The 18,556-nt window shown below is 37.5% G+C and overlaps 1 protein-coding gene across 1 annotated transcript; it reads right to left on the bottom strand.

The window, feature by feature from the left end:
• Positions 1–4,467: 4,467 nt before the first annotated feature.
• LOC149244683 (protein NRT1/ PTR FAMILY 5.4-like) lies at positions 4,468–5,055 on the bottom strand. The gene has a single exon (XM_089371615.1). It carries the CDS (start codon positions 5,053–5,055, stop codon positions 4,468–4,470), a length of 588 nt encoding a protein of 195 aa, XP_089227741.1.
• Between the last annotated feature and the right edge of the window lie 13,501 nt (positions 5,056–18,556).

Below are 18,556 nucleotides of genomic sequence, written 5' to 3'. Positions count from 1 at the left end.
ACATTTCTTAGTAAGACTACATGTTAAAATGCTATTTGTTGTTGCACTGATAATATTGTTTACTAACAATGTAGGTAGGTTCAACATTCGTTAGGCACCTTGGATGGTCACCTTGTAGGAATTTTATTACGGCAACACATGGATTTCAGAATCCAAGCCATTCTACTCTAGTATTAGGAAAGGGATATTGGTTCGCCATTTTTTATTTTTTTGGGCCATAATTCTCCTCTTTTTGCTGTGAAATTCAACAATTTTATGTTTCACAAGCATCAACTCGTGATTGCAGGTGTTCGTGGACTATTCTTCTACTTCCCGTAGTCATCTCACAACAACTTGGACATGCATTGTGGTAGAAGGGGAGCTCAGGAAACCACCTGAATAGACAAAAAAATGATTTAGTTAAAGGTTGAGAATATTTTGGAAATTTCGATTGTTGAGCCTAAATATATTACAAAAAAAAATATCTTTGGAAAATTTGAGGGGCTATATGCATCTTTGACATAGAACAAGCATGGTATGCCTAGCTATTTATGTTTGCAATTATGTCTAAAAATTCTACCAAATTGTACTTAATAGAAGCCTATGAAATTTGTTGTATGTTAGAGAAGCAAAGTTTAGTCATAGTTGGTTCCCATTTATTTTTTCTTACTTCTCATGGGCTGGGTTGTTATCACAGCAAACATAAACTATATAAATTAGATCCTTCATCGTATCTTTCAACTTTGATACTTTATACATGTGTCCCACTACAAAACAAGACACTTGTTGTACTCTTTTTTGACATCATAGCTTAAGTGGTGTGTTGTAATGTGTTTTATTACACGTTGTCCATCATCAATTTTAGAAAATGTGTAGCCTAAGTTCTTTAAATCCACTCCATAATATCATTGCTCAAAAATATGTTTGAAATGATATATGATCTTGGTTTTCAGAATAAATATAAACTCTAAGGTTGAAAGCTCTATTATAGCTTATATAGGATGAAACATTTTGTCATTACTTTGAAAAAGATGTAAAGCTAGAACCTTTAGGAACTCATTGTAATGTGTACAATAACTTATCTGCATTAAATAGGTCACTTGTAGTAATGTCACATAAAACATCAATGTGACAACCCCACCCAAAGTTCCCATGTAAATGGCATCATGCATGCATTCTAAATATTGTACGATGAATTGAAACGAAGAATTGGGACTGAGTCAGGGGGCATGGATTCCAGAGCTAGGAAGGGAGTCACTTGCTTTGGATGTCATGGCTTCTTATGCTAGGGAGAAACCTAAAGACATAGAACAACCATTAAAGACTGGTTGGGGCCAAAATTAAAGGAAAGGAGCTCTTATAATTAAATGAGCAGAAGAAATCTATGTAGGCCCATACTGCTTGGGAAGCAACCAAAAGAAAGAGAGACATGGATTTATGAAAAGGGATGACACACTCTAGGCCATAAGGATGTAGCAATAATGATTAATGAGGAAGAAATCCTAAAAATGTTGAACCAGAAAGGGGGAATAGACGAGAAACTGGAAGAGAAGGAAAAGACGGTAGGGAGCGAAGGGAATTTAGATATGATCACTTTGTAGGCAACACCAAAGAGAAGAGAATAGAAGAGAAGGGGATTGGCTCTTGTTCCCTAGAGGTTGTGGGTTGAGATTCTAGTCTATGTAGCTCTGTAACAACTTGGGGTCCTTAGAGGCTATGGGTTGAGATAGAATCCCTGGAGCCCTATAATAGCTTGGGTCCCTAGAGGTTGTGGGTTGGGGCAAAGGTCTCTAGAGCCCTCTAATATCTTAGGTCCCTTGGAGTCTGTAAATGAAGTTATAATATTAGCACCAAACCAAGAAACCTTGAATAAATACTTAAATAATGGTGGGCCCTATGACCATTTTATTAATATAATATTACAAAGAGAGGTACCTTCTACATAACATGATATGTAATCACTCGTGAGTAATTTGCGGACACGTTACAAATTTATCGATGAGCATGTTTTTAACTTCAAAGGGTGTTTTCCCTGGTATCGGTTGAGCTACTAGCTTTACTTGAATGGCCTTCAACCTTGCATTTTTAGTAGGTTGTGTTAGCGCTTGAAATTTCACCTCAGGCTGAGAAAGGTAAACCTCAAGGCTACATCAAACCATTCAGCCTCGTAGCTAGCCCTACGGGGCAGGAGAAGGCTCTCTCCGGTCAATCTGGGTAGATCTTCAATTGATGAGATGACCAAACGGGTAACACTGATATTAGGCTAGTAAATTGATTTGGGGTTTTTAATTAAATAACGGGGTTTTTCTGGGCTGAATGGGCAAAATCACAGCTTGAAACAGAGAAATATAATGAACAACACAGGTTATCGACTGAGGCAAGGTAGGCAAGACATTTAGCATCAAATCTAGATTTTAAATGGGATGGCAAGATTGGTGAGGAGCTGACAAGGGCATATAACTGAATCCTTGCCAAACAGAGGAAAACATTAAACATGAACAAACTTATAGGCAGAGCATGGCAGGCATGAATTCTTACCTAAACACTTCATTTGTTCAGTTAGAAATGATCATGTAGTGAAATGGAACATAACAGATTACATATGAAACAAGAGAAAAACTTATGCTAAATCATCATGCCACAGGGATCTCAGAAGTCAGAGCTGTGAAATTTCATTAAAAATCCCTCTGTCAAAGATTGTACAATGGAGCTCAGTTCTCCTCCAGTGCTCAGCACTCAGAACTCTCCCTTCACTCCTTTTCCTCCCTTTACAAAAAATACATTAAATAAAAATCTGCTAAGGAAAAAACGAATCGGTCCAACAGCAAAGGTGTTGTTTCAACTGCAATTACAAAAATAGGAAAGAGCATTTTCTTCTATTCTAAAACAGAACCGTGTCCCTAAAAATCCTCTGATCATTGGCTAATTAAAAGACAAATACTGGAGCGCAGATTTCCACAGGATCAGAACTGGACATTAGTAAAGGATCGGTTGCTATATGTCATGAGCTGCTGATGTTGCCGGTGAATTTGTTCGCCGAAAGATCTCTGGAAAGAACCTCGAATAGTTGAGGTTTTTGGAGGATTTGTCGGATGGAGATAACTACTGCCAAATGTCCAATTCCCGCTGCCACTTCATTCTTTATCCACTGAATTTATGCCTTCGAATCTGGGACTGCTTCTATTTGCTGATTTTATGCCTAAAATATGGGAAGTTGTAGATGATCTGCCATCTGTTAACAAGTGTACTATTTCATTCTGAAAATTATCTAATGTTAGGTGTCAAAGACGTGCGCCTTATTTTTCTTTAGTTGACAACAGATTAGAACTTATACGATCAATGCCAGCAAGCTCTATTTGACACATAAGAGCCTTATTTCATCTGGACGCACAATAATCGCAGAAAAGATTGGCCTGGCATATGGGTTTCTATCCCATCAACTCTTTTAGATCACTGGAAAATGTTGATACATCGTGACAAAAAACTTGAGTACGCAGTAACATCAACCCAAGGTGGAAAGCACTGTTTCAATTTTATTGCCCGCTTATCCCACAAAACCGTCTACATATACAGCTCCAACACCATGCTTGCTCTCCAAATTACTCATATGTCAAGAACCTCCTTATGTTGCTCACCTTGCAAACATGTTGCACAAACTCTTTCTTCTCTTGAATAAAAAGCATAGCGACTGCCATTTCCAACCTGCTAAAAAGATAAAAGAATTTGAAAGCTCAAATGACCATACTTTCGATGCCAAAGTAAATTGACATCAGTGTGTCCATTGTGCTGCAATTCTTGTGAACCTACCACGACCGCATCCTGCAGATCCCTCACTGCCACATCCTGAAACCTGTAGTTCTCTACTCCTGAAGCAATAATTTATTCGCTCCTCTTGTCCTTCACAAGACACTTGTTCATTGTACGCAAGCCGGTGATAGTTCGGTCTAATATTTGGATTGAATTGGTTACAGTTACGCTGCAAATGCACGCTCAGATGCCGTTATGGTTTACTTTTACTGATTTCAGAATGATATCCTTGATGAGAGACTCATTCAAACATTCGAGATGAAGAACCTTGAAATTACGGAATAATCGTAGATGCCAAAGAGTTATTTGCTAGGCATTACTGGTCAGAAGAAGAATAGTACAAATTTTCCATTGCCGGCTACAAATACTCCTGTAACTTTAAAATTCATAGAAATAGGAACGTTGCGGAGACCTGGAATAAAACTAGGAATGAAGAAAACTAACAAGTGACAAAAGGCAAGTCTCCAAGTTAAGATACCAAGTAAGCTAAAATTAAGGAGACATGCGGAGCAAGAAGTCGTTTTCCTCGCGCCCGGATGATCTTAAGAAGCAAGGACTTATGACTGTAGGGAGGTGTCTTCGAAGTCATCGAGGGGTTGCAGATTTGTGACGAGGTAGCATGTTTAAAGGGGTCTCCTCAAATTTCATGTTGCTCACCATTCCCTTGGGATGGATGATCTGCTAGCAATCCATTAAAGTTTCCTTGTAGCCACTTGGAGCCTTTTCATTTTTGTCAAGGCAGCAACAGTCATAGAAAGAATGGAAGTAAATATACCAATACCTATCCTCTGAAGCAGTGTTATACCACGCTCGTTTTTGGTTATTTTTTCTGGCCACTGGAACAAAGATGCGATCATACACAGGCAAGAATGTTGGGGATTGTGCAAAGACAACCCCATACATCAAACAAGCCATCCAAATGGGTAACAATCTTAGAACAAGTTTCACCTCTTCAACCTGTGTAACTGTGCATAGTCTCCAGTTAATGTCTTTATGCTTGTAATCTAAATCAACCGCCACAGTTGCCTTGTCAAGAAACCTTAGCTGATTTGTAGGCAAAAGCTCTCTACTCTTTTCACCCTTTAAAAGCTGTTCTTCTTGAATAACATATATTTTCTTTTCTCCCAGAGAAGGAACAGAAACATTCCATTTACGGATACTGGCTACAAAGACTTGGGCAATTCCAGTGAACGGACTGTCACTAGGCAGTTTATGTCTGTACAACCTTGTCCCACACATGAAAACAGAGAGTGCTATTGCCATTGCCATGGTTGGGATACAAAACCCCAAACCCCATCCAACATTTTCTTGACTGTACATGAGGACAGATCTAGACACAACCAAGCCACTGGACATTCCAAAGTACCACCAATTGAAGAATGAACTCTTGTGCTTCTTTTGGGTCTCGGTCATCAAACTGGTCTGCCCAAATGCTTGCAGACAAGGTTTGCGCTTTTGCAGAGATAGGAGCTGAGGAAGCTGCTCCCTTTTGAAGAGCTGGAGATAAATTACATAATCTAAAACAACACATTAACGATTTCTTCTTCAAAACAGGGTTTTGAAGAAGAATCAATCTCTGACATGAGACGGAGTCTAACATCGGCTCCACTTAGTATGGCAGCTGCCGCTCTGTGGAGGTGCCAAGAACCGCAGAACTTTGGGAGAGCAGACAGTGCCTCCTCCCATTGGGCAATGGAGTCATCATCAACACAACTCTTGACTTAATTTACAAACTAAAACTGAACTCAAACAATCTTCAAGCAAACTAAAACAAGATGCTGCCCTTATGGCTGCTTATTTATTTACAAAGCTATCCTACTCTGTTGTACAAACACTAGATCAGGTAATACTAAAATGCCATATTAACCATTCAAGTAAACCTGAGATTGATGCTGCTCGAGAATGCTTCCACGAGGTCACAGATGTAGTTGCTGGCAGCCCTTCATGTAAGTAATGACCCTGGTCACAGAAAAGACAGCCTGATCTGTCAATCAAACTGAAAAATGTGTCCATGTATGCCACAATAGGATCACGGAAGCCAGACTCTGTTGGCTGCCCCAACTCTGCAACACATACTTCCAGCTGCACATTGTCAATGTAAACATCTATAGGCAAGTCTGTTATTTCTTGTTTCAATGGAGGAACGATTTCCAAAAACTTTTTAGGGTCTTGGAAATCATATGACTGGATTTGCTCATCGAGATACTGAATCTCCTTTTCAACTCTTTCAACAACTAACTCACAAAATCTAGTTTTTCTTTCAAGATGAAGCTTCGGAGATTTCAAACATTGAAGGAAAATACCGAAAAAATCTTCATTAATTTCAATATCTACTAACCACTCTCTAACTCCGTTTAGAGCTTCACAAAGTGCAGGGTCTGCCACATACCCCACCATTTCATGAATGGATCAGCAAGCGTTGGAATGTCTGGATCAAGTTGGAGTCGCCAGGTGAATGGTTCAGCCTGCATAAGTGTCTGATCGTTGTCCACTATCAACAATCAAATCTAAACTTGATATATGTACTGGGGAAAATGCAAATGAAGTGATGTACTCACAAGCTCACGGAGATTGACTGAAGCAGCGTTTATCTACTAACGCTAATGTAAAACATGAGCGTTTTCGAAGGCTAACTGGCATAACTTTAGGCTCCGTCTAAGACTTATGAAACAAACACATCAACCCACAAACAAGTTTGTTCTCCCCAGTATGGTCGCCAGTATGTTAGCGCTTGAAATTTCACCTCACGCTGAGAAAGGTAAACCTCAAGGCTACATCAAACCATTCAGCCTCATAGCTAGCCCTACGGGGCAGGAGAAGGCTCTCTCCGGTCAATCTCGGTAGATCTTCAATTGATGAGATGACCAAACGGGTAACACTGATATTAGGCTAGTAAATTGATTTGAAAGATTGATTTGGGGTTTTTAATTAAATAACAGGGTTTTTTTGGGCTGAATGGGCAAAATCACAGCTTGAAATAGAGAAATATAATGAACAACACAGGTTATCGACTGAGGCAAGGTAGGCAAGACATTTAGCATCAAATCTAGATTTTAAATGGGATGGCAAGATTGGTGAGGAGCTGACAAGGGCATATAACTGAATCCTTGCCAAGCAGAGGAAAACATTAAACATGAACAAACTTATAGGCAGAGCATGGCAGGCATGAATTCTTACCTAAACACTTCATTTGTTCAGTTAGAAATGATCATGTAGTGAAATGGAACATAACAGATTACATATGAAACAAGAGAAAAACTTATGCTAAATCATCATGCCACAGGGATCTCAAAAGTCAGAGCTGTGAAATTTCATTAAAAATCCCTCTGTCAAAGACTGTACAATGGAGCTCAGTTCTCCTCCAGCGCTCAGCACTCAGAACTCTCCCTTCACTCCTTTTCCTCCCTTTACAAAAAATACATTAAATAAAAATCTGCTAAGGAAAAAACGAATCGGTCCAACAGCAAAGGTGCTGTTTCAACTGCAATTACAAAAATAGGAAAGAGCATTTTCTTCTATTCTAAAACAGAACCGTGTCCCTAAAAATCCTCTGATCATTGGCTAATTAAAAGACAAATATTGGAGCGCAGATTTCCACAGGATCAGAACTAGACATTAGTAAAGGATCGGTTGCTATATGTCATGAGCTGCTGATGTTGCCGGTGAATTTGTTCGCCGAAAGATCTCTGGAAAGAACCTCGAATAGTTGAGGTTTTTGGAGGATTTGTCGGATGGAGATAACTACTGCCAAATGTCCAATTCCCGCTGCCACTTCATTCTTTATCCACTGAATTTATGCCTTCGAATCTGGGACTGCTTCTATTTGCTGATTTCATGCCTAAAATATGGGAAGTTGTAGATGATCTGCCATCTGTTAACAAGTGTACTATTTCATTCTGAAAATTATCTAATGTTAGGTGTCAAAGACGTGCGCCTTATTTTTCTTTAGTTGACAACGGATTAGAACTTATACGATCAATGCCAGCAAGCTCTATTTGACACATAAGAGCCTTATTTCATCTGGACGCACAATAATCGCAGAAAAGATTGGCCTGGCATATGGGTTTCTATCCCATCAACTCTTTTAGATCACCGGAAAATGTTGATACATTGTGACAAAAAACTTGAGTACGCAGTAACATCAACCCAAGGTGGAAAGCACTGTTTCAATTTTATTGCCCGCTTATCCCATAAAACCGTCTACATATACAGCTCCAACACCATGCTTGCTCTCCAAATTACTCATATGTCAAGAACCTCCTTATGTTGCTCACCTTGCAAACATGTTGCACAAACTCTTTCTTCTCTTGAATAAAAAGCATACCGACTGCCATTTCCAACCTGCTAAAAAGATAAAAGAAGTTGAAAGCTCAAATGACCATACTTTCGATGCCAAAGTAAATTGACATCAGTGTGTCCATTGTGCTGCAATTCTTGTGAACCTACCACGACCGCATCCTGCAAATTCATCACTGCCACATCCTGAAACCTGTAGTTCTCCACTCCTGAAGCAATAATTTATTCGCTCCTCTTGTCCTTCACAAGACACTTGTTCATTGTGCGCAAGCCGGTGATAGTTCGGTCTGATATTTGGATTGAATTGGTTACAGTTACGCTGCAAATGCACGCTCAGATGCCGTTATGGTTTACGTTTACTGATTTCAGAATGATATCCTTGATGAGAGACTCATTCAAACATTCGAGATGAAGAACCTTGAAATTACGGAATAATCGTAGATGCCAAAGAGTTATTTGCTAGGCATTGCTGGTTAGAAGAAGAATAGTACAAATTTTCCATTGCCGGCTACAAATACTCCTGTAACTTTAAAATTCATAGAAATAGGAACGTTGCGGAGACCTGGAATAAAACTAGGAATGAAGAAAACTACCAAGTGACAAAAGGCAAGTCTCCAAGTTAAGATACCAAGTAAGCTAAAATTAAGGAGACATGCGGAGCAAGAAGTCGTTTTCCTCGCGCCTGGATGATCTTAAGAAGCAAGGACTTATGACTGTAGGGAGGTGTCTTCAAAGTCATCGAGGGGTTGCAGATTTGTGACGAGGTAGCGTGTTTAAAGGGGTCTCCTCAAATTTCATGTTGCTCACCATTCCCTTGGGATGGATGATCTGCTAGCAATCCATTAAAGTTTCCTTGTATCCACTTGGAGCCTTTTCATTTCTGTCAAGGCAGCAACAGTCATAGAAAGAATGGAAGTAAATATACCAATACCTATCCTCTGAAGCAGTGTTATACCACGCTCGTTTTTGGTTATTTTTTCTGGCCACTGGAACAAAGATGCGATCATACACAGGCAAGAATGTTGGGGATTGTGCAAAGACAATCCCATACATCAAACAAGCTATCCAAATGGGTAACAATCTTAGAAAAAGTTTCACCGCTTCAACCTGTGTAACTGTGCATACTCTCCAGTTAATGTCTTTATGCTTGTAATCTAAATTAACCGCCATAGTTGCCTTGTCAAGAAAACTTAGCTGATTTGTAGGCAAAAGCTCTCTACTCTTTTCACCCTTTAAAAGCTGTTCTTCTTGAATAACATATATTTTCTTTTCTCCCAGAGAAGGAACAGAAAAATTCCATTTACGGATACTGGCTACAAAGACTTGGGCAATTCCAGTGAACGGACTGTCACCAGGCAGTTTATGTCTGTACAACCTTGTCCCACACATGAAAACAGAGAGTGCTATTGCCATTGCCATGGTTGGGATACAAACCCCCAAACCCCATCCAACATTTTCTTGACTGTACATGAGGACAGATATAGACACAACCAAGCCACTGGACATTCCAAAGTACCACCAATTGAAGAATGAACTCTTGTGCTTCTTCTGGGTCTCGGTCATCAAACTGGTCTGCCCAAATGCTTGCAGACAAGGTTTGCGCTTTTGCAGAGATAGGAGCTGAGGAAGTTGTTCCCTTTTGAAGAGCTGGAGATAAATTACATAATCTAAAACAACACATTAACGATTTCTTCTTCAAAATATGGTTTTGAAGAAGAATCAATCTCTGACATGAGACGGAGTCTAACAGGTTGTATACCTTTTGTTGGCATTGTAAGGTGATGACCGATGGACTTGAAAGCTTAAAGAAGAAACATGGAGTTGTTTGCAGGCCCAACACAAGGTTTAGCACCTTCCGAAAGTGGCAGGAGAGGTTGGATCCTTCTTGGAGTCTATGCCAAGTCTGTGGTAGGTAATCCACACAGGAGCACCTATACTTCCCATGGGGGAATTTGCTCCTCATGGAGTGGGACTCACAGACCAGGAAATTGCTGGAGAACCATGTTAACCACTCTGTGTCAACTACCCTATAGGAGTACACTTTTTTGCAAAGGATTTCATTATGTTTGAGTAGTTATATATCCAGGATTCATTACCGTCAGTCATTAGTTTATCAAAGTTGTAAACCCATTCTACAAAATTTTAATATAAATTATGCTAGTAAGACCATATATGTATGTAACAACCTAGGTAAGCCTATTATTTTTGCGATGAATTTCATCCTAGGAGGCTTTTGGTCTCACTAATTCATATGTGTTTCTAAGCATGGATGATCGGAAAAGTTTTTCCCTTTAGCATCACCCCAAAGATAGGGTGGAATTTATCATCATGGTCTCAGGTGAGTCCTAGTGTTTTAATCAAGTCTTTTGTAAAATTGATTTGAGAATAATTTAAGATAATTGGCTAAATTATTTTATTAGAAATCACTTGGTCTACTAGATCATATTGAGTCGTAGAATTGGGTAATAAATTGAGGGTCTATAACGAATGAGTGTCCCCCCTTTGAGGGTTGAAATGTAATTATCTTATGTAAAAAATATTTTAGTGCATGGTCCCTCATACTTAGACACCATGGCTAAAATATTAGAGGGTGAAAAAATTATTAAGCTCCTTAAGTGTCAATTAATTAATTTTTTTTGGAAAGAAAAATTAAAATCCTAAGCTAGAGATTTAATTAATTATAATCAAAATTAAATTCCTTGAGAAATTTAAATTTTCAAGTGGAAAATTTGGTGGGTCTTAAAGAAATTGATTTTTGGTGGCCCCCCATTAAGGGAATATTGGAAATTTCAAGAAAAATCGGACCTTTGGAACTTGGTGGCTAAGTCAAAGTCAATGTTTTGAGGAAATTAGTTCAAAATAATTATTTTTGAGCGAATAAAAAATGGGTTAGATGAGAAATTCGAAAATTCCTCAAAAGTATAGATTTTCAGCGGTGGAGATTAAAATATTATTAAACATTTATCAATGGTCGAGATTATTTTGATGGGGATCAAGCCAACTAGTAGTTATTTTCCACTTGGAAGATTTATCTATAAATTAGAAGCCATTTGCTACTAAAAATACATTGTTTTTGTAAAAAGGCTCTGAGCTCGGCTCTACTAGTTGTAATACCTTTTTGATCGATAAAGCAAAAGACTTTGGGGCTTATTCATGGTGGTGTTCCTATTCTACTTCTTGTGGTAATTTTTTGGACCATGTTCTTAATGCTCTATTGAATAATATTTTATAAGTTATTATTTCTTTAGCCATTTGATTGGATTAACTATTTGCACATCTATCTTGAATTAGCTACTGGATTTAGAGAACCATTCTAACTTTATTGATCTAGTAGGTATCTCTAGATCTTGAGGGTTATGGTGTCGATCTAGTCCCTATTGAACTAATAAATTGATCTTAAGCGTGTATAGAATTCAAGGATTCAAATCTTGGGCGTAAGGGAAAGTCTTCAGTTCGACAAGCCAACTCCCGAGACAAGAAAGCTTAAGAGTCCACTTTGTTAAATTTCAAGGCTTTTCTAACAAATGGTTTTGTAGAGATTCCTGCTATTGCTCACCCAGCTAATTTATTTCGATCATCTATTTTTATCAATTGTGCATTAAATGAATAGATTTTCTTATAAGAGCCATAAATCATTATGAATATTGTAAAATAAAATTTTGTAAATAATTTTATTTTCTAACCCTTTTTTGTAGTTGGGGTTTTGGGATTTATTTTAAAATTTTGTATGTATTGGGTTTTTGGTCTCTTGTAATTTTATTTGTGTAGGTGATCTCCAAGTAAGATTTGAAAATTTCGTTAGGGTTTGAAGGGTGTCAGGCCTTGGAAATTTTTGAGAGGGTTCCTAGAGGTATATCTAGGCCTAGGAAGGTAAGATCTACCATCTTTGTCCCCTCCAAGCTCAATGCTTAAGCGCAAGGATATCACGTCAGGATTCAAGAGGATTTGTAGTGGTGTTTTTAAGGAAAAATTTAGATTTCTGAAGTAAAATAAAAAGCTTTTGAAAAAGATGAAAATCATTGGCCTTCGTTGGCCCTCTAAACCCTACCATCAACATAAGGAGGCTCATCCAAGCCTCCCAATGGCCCTTTTCTTCCCTGTATTAGCCTTATTTTTCTCCTCCAAGCTTGTTATAACCTCCTTCCTCCTCGCTACCACTGCTTCCTACCTTTTCTCCCTTCGTCATAACCCTATTTCTTCCACTTCCAACCCTTATTCCGTCGGTTCCCCTCCTTATATCATTATCCTTGCATGGAAAACCTCTCCCGTACCTCAATCCTCTTCATTCTTCCCTACGAAAACCCTTCTACCCCTCTTCTAAGCCTGCCACATCCTTAAAACCCCCAAGGTTTCCCTTATTTCTCCACTGCCTACCCTGCTAAAGTCAATTGCAGGCTTCCCTTGCCATAGACGTCTAGCCTTAAGGCCTCTACAACCCTAGTTGTGGGCCTAACTTGGCCTTGTTGCCCTCCTTTCCTCATTGTTTAGCGATAAATTAATTTCTGGGCTAATATCTTGGTTTGTTGCATGGAAATTTGGACCAAATTTTGTGTTGTGGGTAGTCTAACAGTGGATAAATTGTGAGCACAAGAACTAGCTTCCTTCTAGGCCTAAAGACTAATTGGTTTGCACTTCTAAACCTTTCCCTTGTCAATATTTTGTTACATTTAGTCAACATTACATAACAATGATAAAAGAATCATAAAGGCGGCCTAAAATCATCTAAGAAAAGCAATAATTCATTGCGTCAATTGGCTTGTCATTTTTTGGCTCATTACTTGGTTCCTTGTTTACTATCATTACATCTGTTTCATAAGCACTTTTTCACTATTTTTTCTTTATCTCAAGTATTTAATCTGATTCAAAAGGAAGTAAGGATTTTAGGGTTTTTGTCATATTTAGCATTGAATATCTCGTTGATGTCCTAACTATCACTATTGTAACAAGTTATCTTACTCCTGTTTGAGAGGATCTAATAATTGCACACATTGTTTATGCTAAGCTAAAGTATTTCACCTGCGAAAGTATGAAATCTTGACACTGATATCATAAGGGAGCTTATTCCATTCTTGAATTGGATTTTAGTAGTAGGTTGCTTTGTTGTGTTTTTGGCATCATATATTACATTTAAGGGAACTCTAAATAAACATAAAAGTCTCTATTGTCTTAAGAATATGTCTTTGTTGTCATAAAGGAACTTATTACTAGTTTCTCATTTATGCCATTTGAAATATGAATGTCATAGGTGGCTCAAAATTATTTTATTGGTTGATGGTTTGTTTCTTTGTCTAAATTATTAACATTGGATAGGAAGTATCTAACGTTGGGTGTCTTATGAAGATCCATAAGGTCTCTCTCTCTAATCTCATAGCCTAACAATATTGGTTTCCTAAGTGATAAATCTAAGAGCTCATTGGACACTTCTTTTCTATTTAAATTAATTTGTTGAGTATTCATAATTGGCACAAGAGGCTTGATATAATAGTATTGTCCATCTCGCTCATTTTCTAAGATCTATTTGTGAATAATAGTTTCACATCAACATTCCATGAATTATTTACTTGAAGATTTCTAATCTAATTGGAATTAAGAGAAATTGGCCTCCTTAAAAGAGCATTGATAATCTCGTGGTATTTTTTAGTAATAATCATTGGCTAAGTGTTCTAAATAGATGCATTCTCTAAGCATTAATTTGGGGTTATCTTGATATGGTATTAGCAGTTGTCTTATGGTTAAGATTGAATTTTGAATATCATTGTCAAGTACTTGTTTCCTTCACTCAAGATTTAATTATAACGTAAATGCTTAATCATTAAGAAAATATTAACCTGAGACCAACTCAACATCTTTGCATTACATCCTAAGTTTAGCTTCATTAATAACTTACCTCCAAGCATAAACTTGGTTGATAAATTTATAGGGCCACCCTTATCATCTAGATTGAGGGGCTTAACAACCCTTTGGTGGTTAACATGGTGACCTTGCAGTCGTTAGAGTCAGTCTCTGTAGCACTGAAGGATTTGAGTGATGGAGCCTCACATAAAGTATTGTTAATCAAGTGCTTGCTTGCTTGTTGTTGGCCTCCTTCCAACAACATACCTTGGAGCTTAGCTTCAAAATAGTTAAGGGAGGGTCATGTTGGGTGTGTTTCGGACACAGTAGGCCCCTTGCACAGGGTCCAGGGAAATGCCCCGAGAATCTTTTTTTGACCCTATATTATGTGGGCAGACCTACCTATGGTCTTGTACATGAGTTTTTCACATGGTTTTGGGCATGCTGGTTTTTCTCCCATGATATTTTGTAGATCCGTTCAAGGGAACTACGATTATTTTCTAATCCAAGGTTAATGGATTTGGGTTTATGAATGCTTTGGCATGTATATATATTTGTTGTAACATTGAAAAGAATATAATGAAAACTCGATCTGGTAGTCCTGATTTTGGGTTCCAATGGAAAATATTTGTGTATATTTGTTTTATGTTTTATGTTCTCTCCACTGTTTATTCACTATGTTTAGAATTCGTATGTAGGTAATTTCTGTACGGAGTTAAAACATACAGGTCATACTTTAAATTTAAAATAACCAAGATGACTCAGAGACCAGACGAGGAAATTTCTCATTGAAACAAACATAAGATTTTATTAAATTAATTTCTCTCCAAAACTTGGTTCTACAGATGAATTACATAGATATTTATTTTGGAGGAGGAAAACTCCCGAATTCCTCAAAGAGAGAACCCTTCCCTATATATTTGGAGGAAGTTGAGAGAAATCATCTCAATTCTAGGAATCTATCCTAACTACTTAATCTCTAGAAAATTCCAGAAGTCTGCATAAAATATATAATTTCTAAGTTTCTCCAAATTAAATAAATAAATACAAAATAGGAGATGCTCTTGCATCATACTACCGGGGAGGAAAATATACATTCATATGTTTTGGTTCTGAAGTTCTTCAATACTGGCACCATATTTTGAAATCTCTATTTTTGTTATCCAAGTAGCATCTTCGACTGGTTGATTCTTCCATTTAACTAAGTATTGAAAATACTCTTTATTCCTATTCCTTTGAATCACCCTTTTATTGATGACTGATTCAATTTTCTTTTCTCATGTTAAAGGTAACTGCTTCTCCCACTGAATTTTATCACTAGCAGGTGCATCTGTAGAATCATTATTTAGGTCCTTAAAGGGGTATAGATCTGAAACATTAAATATTGGCAAGATGCCAAAGCCTTTGGGTAGTTCTATTTGATAAGCATTAGAGGAAAATTTCCTAAAAATTTTGCATCATCCAATCTTTTTCAGTTTTAACTTATTATATTCTCCTTTAGGAAATATTTATTTATGAATATGTGGCATAACCAAGTCCACAACTTCAAAATTGAGTTGTCTTCTTTTGGAATCTACTTTTTGTTTATACTTGCTGCTACTATCTTGTAATTGTTTCTTGACTCGGGTCTTGTATTTCTTGCATACTTGCTACAAAATCTTCACCATCTACACTTCTAAATTCTTTTTTTTTCAAGGTTCATTAACTCATAAGTTCCTCTTGGATGCATTACATAAACAATTTGGAATGGAATTAATCCTGTGCTACGTTAGGTGAGTCGTTATATGAAAAAATTTCCTGAGCAAGTACCTAATCCCATTGCTTGGGAAGTTCACTTACCAAACTCCTAAAGATTTTTTCAAGACTTCTATTACCACCTCTATTTGACCATTAGTTTGAGAATGATATGCTAAACTAAAGCTCAGATTGGTTCCTAAATTTTTCCATAAAGTTCTCAAAAAATGGCCCACAAATGTGGTGTCTCTATCAGAACCAATACTTGTAGGTAATCCATGCAATCTAAATATTTCTTTGAAGAAAAAGTTTTCTATGTTAGTTGCCTCATTTGTCTTTTTACAGGATATAAAGTGCGCCATTTTTGAGGATTTGTTAGTAACAACAAATATTGAGTCACTTCTTCCTTGTGTTTTAGGAAATCCTAGTACAAATCCATGCTTATAAAGTCCCATGGTCGATTTGGTATCGGTAACAGTTGATAAAATCCAATGTTTGGACTTCTTGCTTTTGCATATTGACATATCCTACATCTTTCAACAAATCTTCTTACATCTGCTTGCATGCGAGGTCAATAGTAGAATGCTTGTAATTTTGCTTGAGTTTTGTCTTTCCCAAAATGACTTGGTAAGCCTCCATTATGTTTTTATTTTAATATATTTTCTCTCATCGAACATTTTTGGAATGCATAATTGTCTTCCTTTGAACAAAATTCCCTCCTATATCATGTAATCTAACCAAGGAGTTCTATATCTACTTACAAGAATTTAACAAGCTTGATGAGCTTCATAAATGGGTAATTATATGGCCTCATTTTACCTCCTAACCTAGTCAAATCAACCATTCTCTTAGCTTATTTTATGATTTTATGATTATATTTATGCTTATAGGGTGAGTTGAGTTAGTTATTATGCCATGTGGTCTAACATGTATCTAATGTAGATTGTTGATGGATTTCGAGGTCAAAGTCAAGGATCTAGTGGTCAAACTACAACAATAACTCGAAGTAGACAGAGGAGAGGACTTATAGGAGGGATTTCCCCTCATTTATTTCTCCTCACTTCAAATTCTTCTTCATTCAGCTCAGAGTACAAGCAGCCAAATCATGCACTAGAAGGCAGCCAAGCAAGTGGAAGATGATTGATAGTTATCTCAATTTTTGGGAGCCAAGCCTCCCTAGTTTTAAGGAATTTGTTGGTAGCTTCAGACGTATAAGTAGATAGGCCTAGGGCCTCACTAAGGTTGACTTTTTTTTGCTTGTGTAAACTCTGTTCAAATTTTGATCTTACTATTTTATGATAGTTTTATGTAATCTTGCTACTTTTTGATATTGAAGATGGAATCCTATTTGAGCTAGCACTGAGTTACCTCAGAGGGCTAGAGCTCTTGGCTTAGGGCCCAACCCAAGTAGCCAAGCTTCTCTTTACTTATATTTGTATGCTTTACTTCAGTTTGTAGATTAGCTTGTTGTTAGATGTATTTCTCTTATGGTTAAGAATAGGTTGCTTTTGATGATTTAGTAGGTTGCTTCCATTTGTGCTTTCTATGGCAGGTTTAGTAGTGATCAGAGAAGATTCAAAAGGATAGAAATAGTGCCTTGACCTCTCTTCCTCCCTATGGGACCATGATTTGAGGCAAAGACTCTCTTGCTACCCCAAAACACATATTTTCCTCATTCCTAGGACTTCTAGTGTTTGCAGCTCTCTAGTAGGTTAATAGTCCAGTTATTCTTTGCTTTAGATCTTCTTTATCATGTTCACTTCCCAATTTGCAATATTCATTTTGCATGCTTTCATTTCTTACATCATTTCCCAACATTTCCTTCTATACATCTTAGTTTAGGCCATTTTAATGCAAAACTCTGTTTTTCCTTAGATGCACTCATTTCATTGGTTGCTTGATTTTCTTGGTTGACTGTCAATTTCTATGTAGCAGATCTATTCCAACAGTAGGCTAGCTTACCAACAATCACACCCTCCATCTGATCCATTCCCTATAGGTCTCCCAAACCTCACCTCAACTCTGCCCTATTTTCCTTCATTTTTCATAGAACTTCTTCCTCTCTCCTTGAGCAAAACCAATCATCTTTCTCTCTCCCGGTGATTCATGGTAGACCTTAGGTGCTCTAACACCTCATTAAAACATTCATCCACCTTTTCCACCCACTATTACACCCTCAAAATCTCAAAAATTTCTCTCGGCCTCCTCATGTAAGCCTCCTATAATTTCCCTATTTTCCTCCTGTAGTTTTCCTATGTCCTCTTGTAGTTTTTCCTGTAGGTTTTCTTTTGAAGGCCGAGTGTGGGAAAGCTTCCAGAGGGCCACCTAAGACCTCCTAAGACCCATCCACACCATTCTACATCCTCCCAAGCTCCAAAACCGCCCTCTAATGCCACCTGTATGCTGCCACACTCACACACAATAAATTAGATGCATGTTAAATTCACATAAAAACACATAAAAATCCAAAAATATGTAGTTTGCTTATTTACTTCTATAAATAGCATCGTTAGATGTTGTTTACTTCCTTGAGTAGGTAATGGCATTCCTTTCATGGTTTTCATATTGTTTTTAGTAGAATTAGCTTGTTAATTAGGGTTTACTAGGTTTTACTTTACATTCCAGTATTTCTCCTTTCTGTAGTTAGAATAGTATATGCAGAGTAATCTTTCTTTCCTTTCATCACACATAGAGCTTCTTCTAAAATCTATAGAAGTTGGCTTGAGCTCCTAGTGATCTCACACTGACTGACCAAGTGACAACCTACAGTGAGAACTAGTACTTGTGCATATAGCACCGACGCTTCCACGTTTGTTACAAACTATCGGGTTGATAAAAGTAAAGTTGGTAGCCCAAGAGTTGCAACATTCTTACTGCAATACTAGCACTCACCACTTTTTGGCACCAT

Source organism: Pinus tabuliformis, chromosome 8 (assembly GCF_031772625.1).
Source record: "Pinus tabuliformis cultivar Carrire ecotype Pingquan chromosome 8, CPIR1, whole genome shotgun sequence".
Taxonomy (NCBI): domain Eukaryota; kingdom Viridiplantae; phylum Streptophyta; class Pinopsida; order Pinales; family Pinaceae; genus Pinus; species Pinus tabuliformis.
This window is presented reverse-complemented; position numbering and strand designations above follow the sequence as displayed.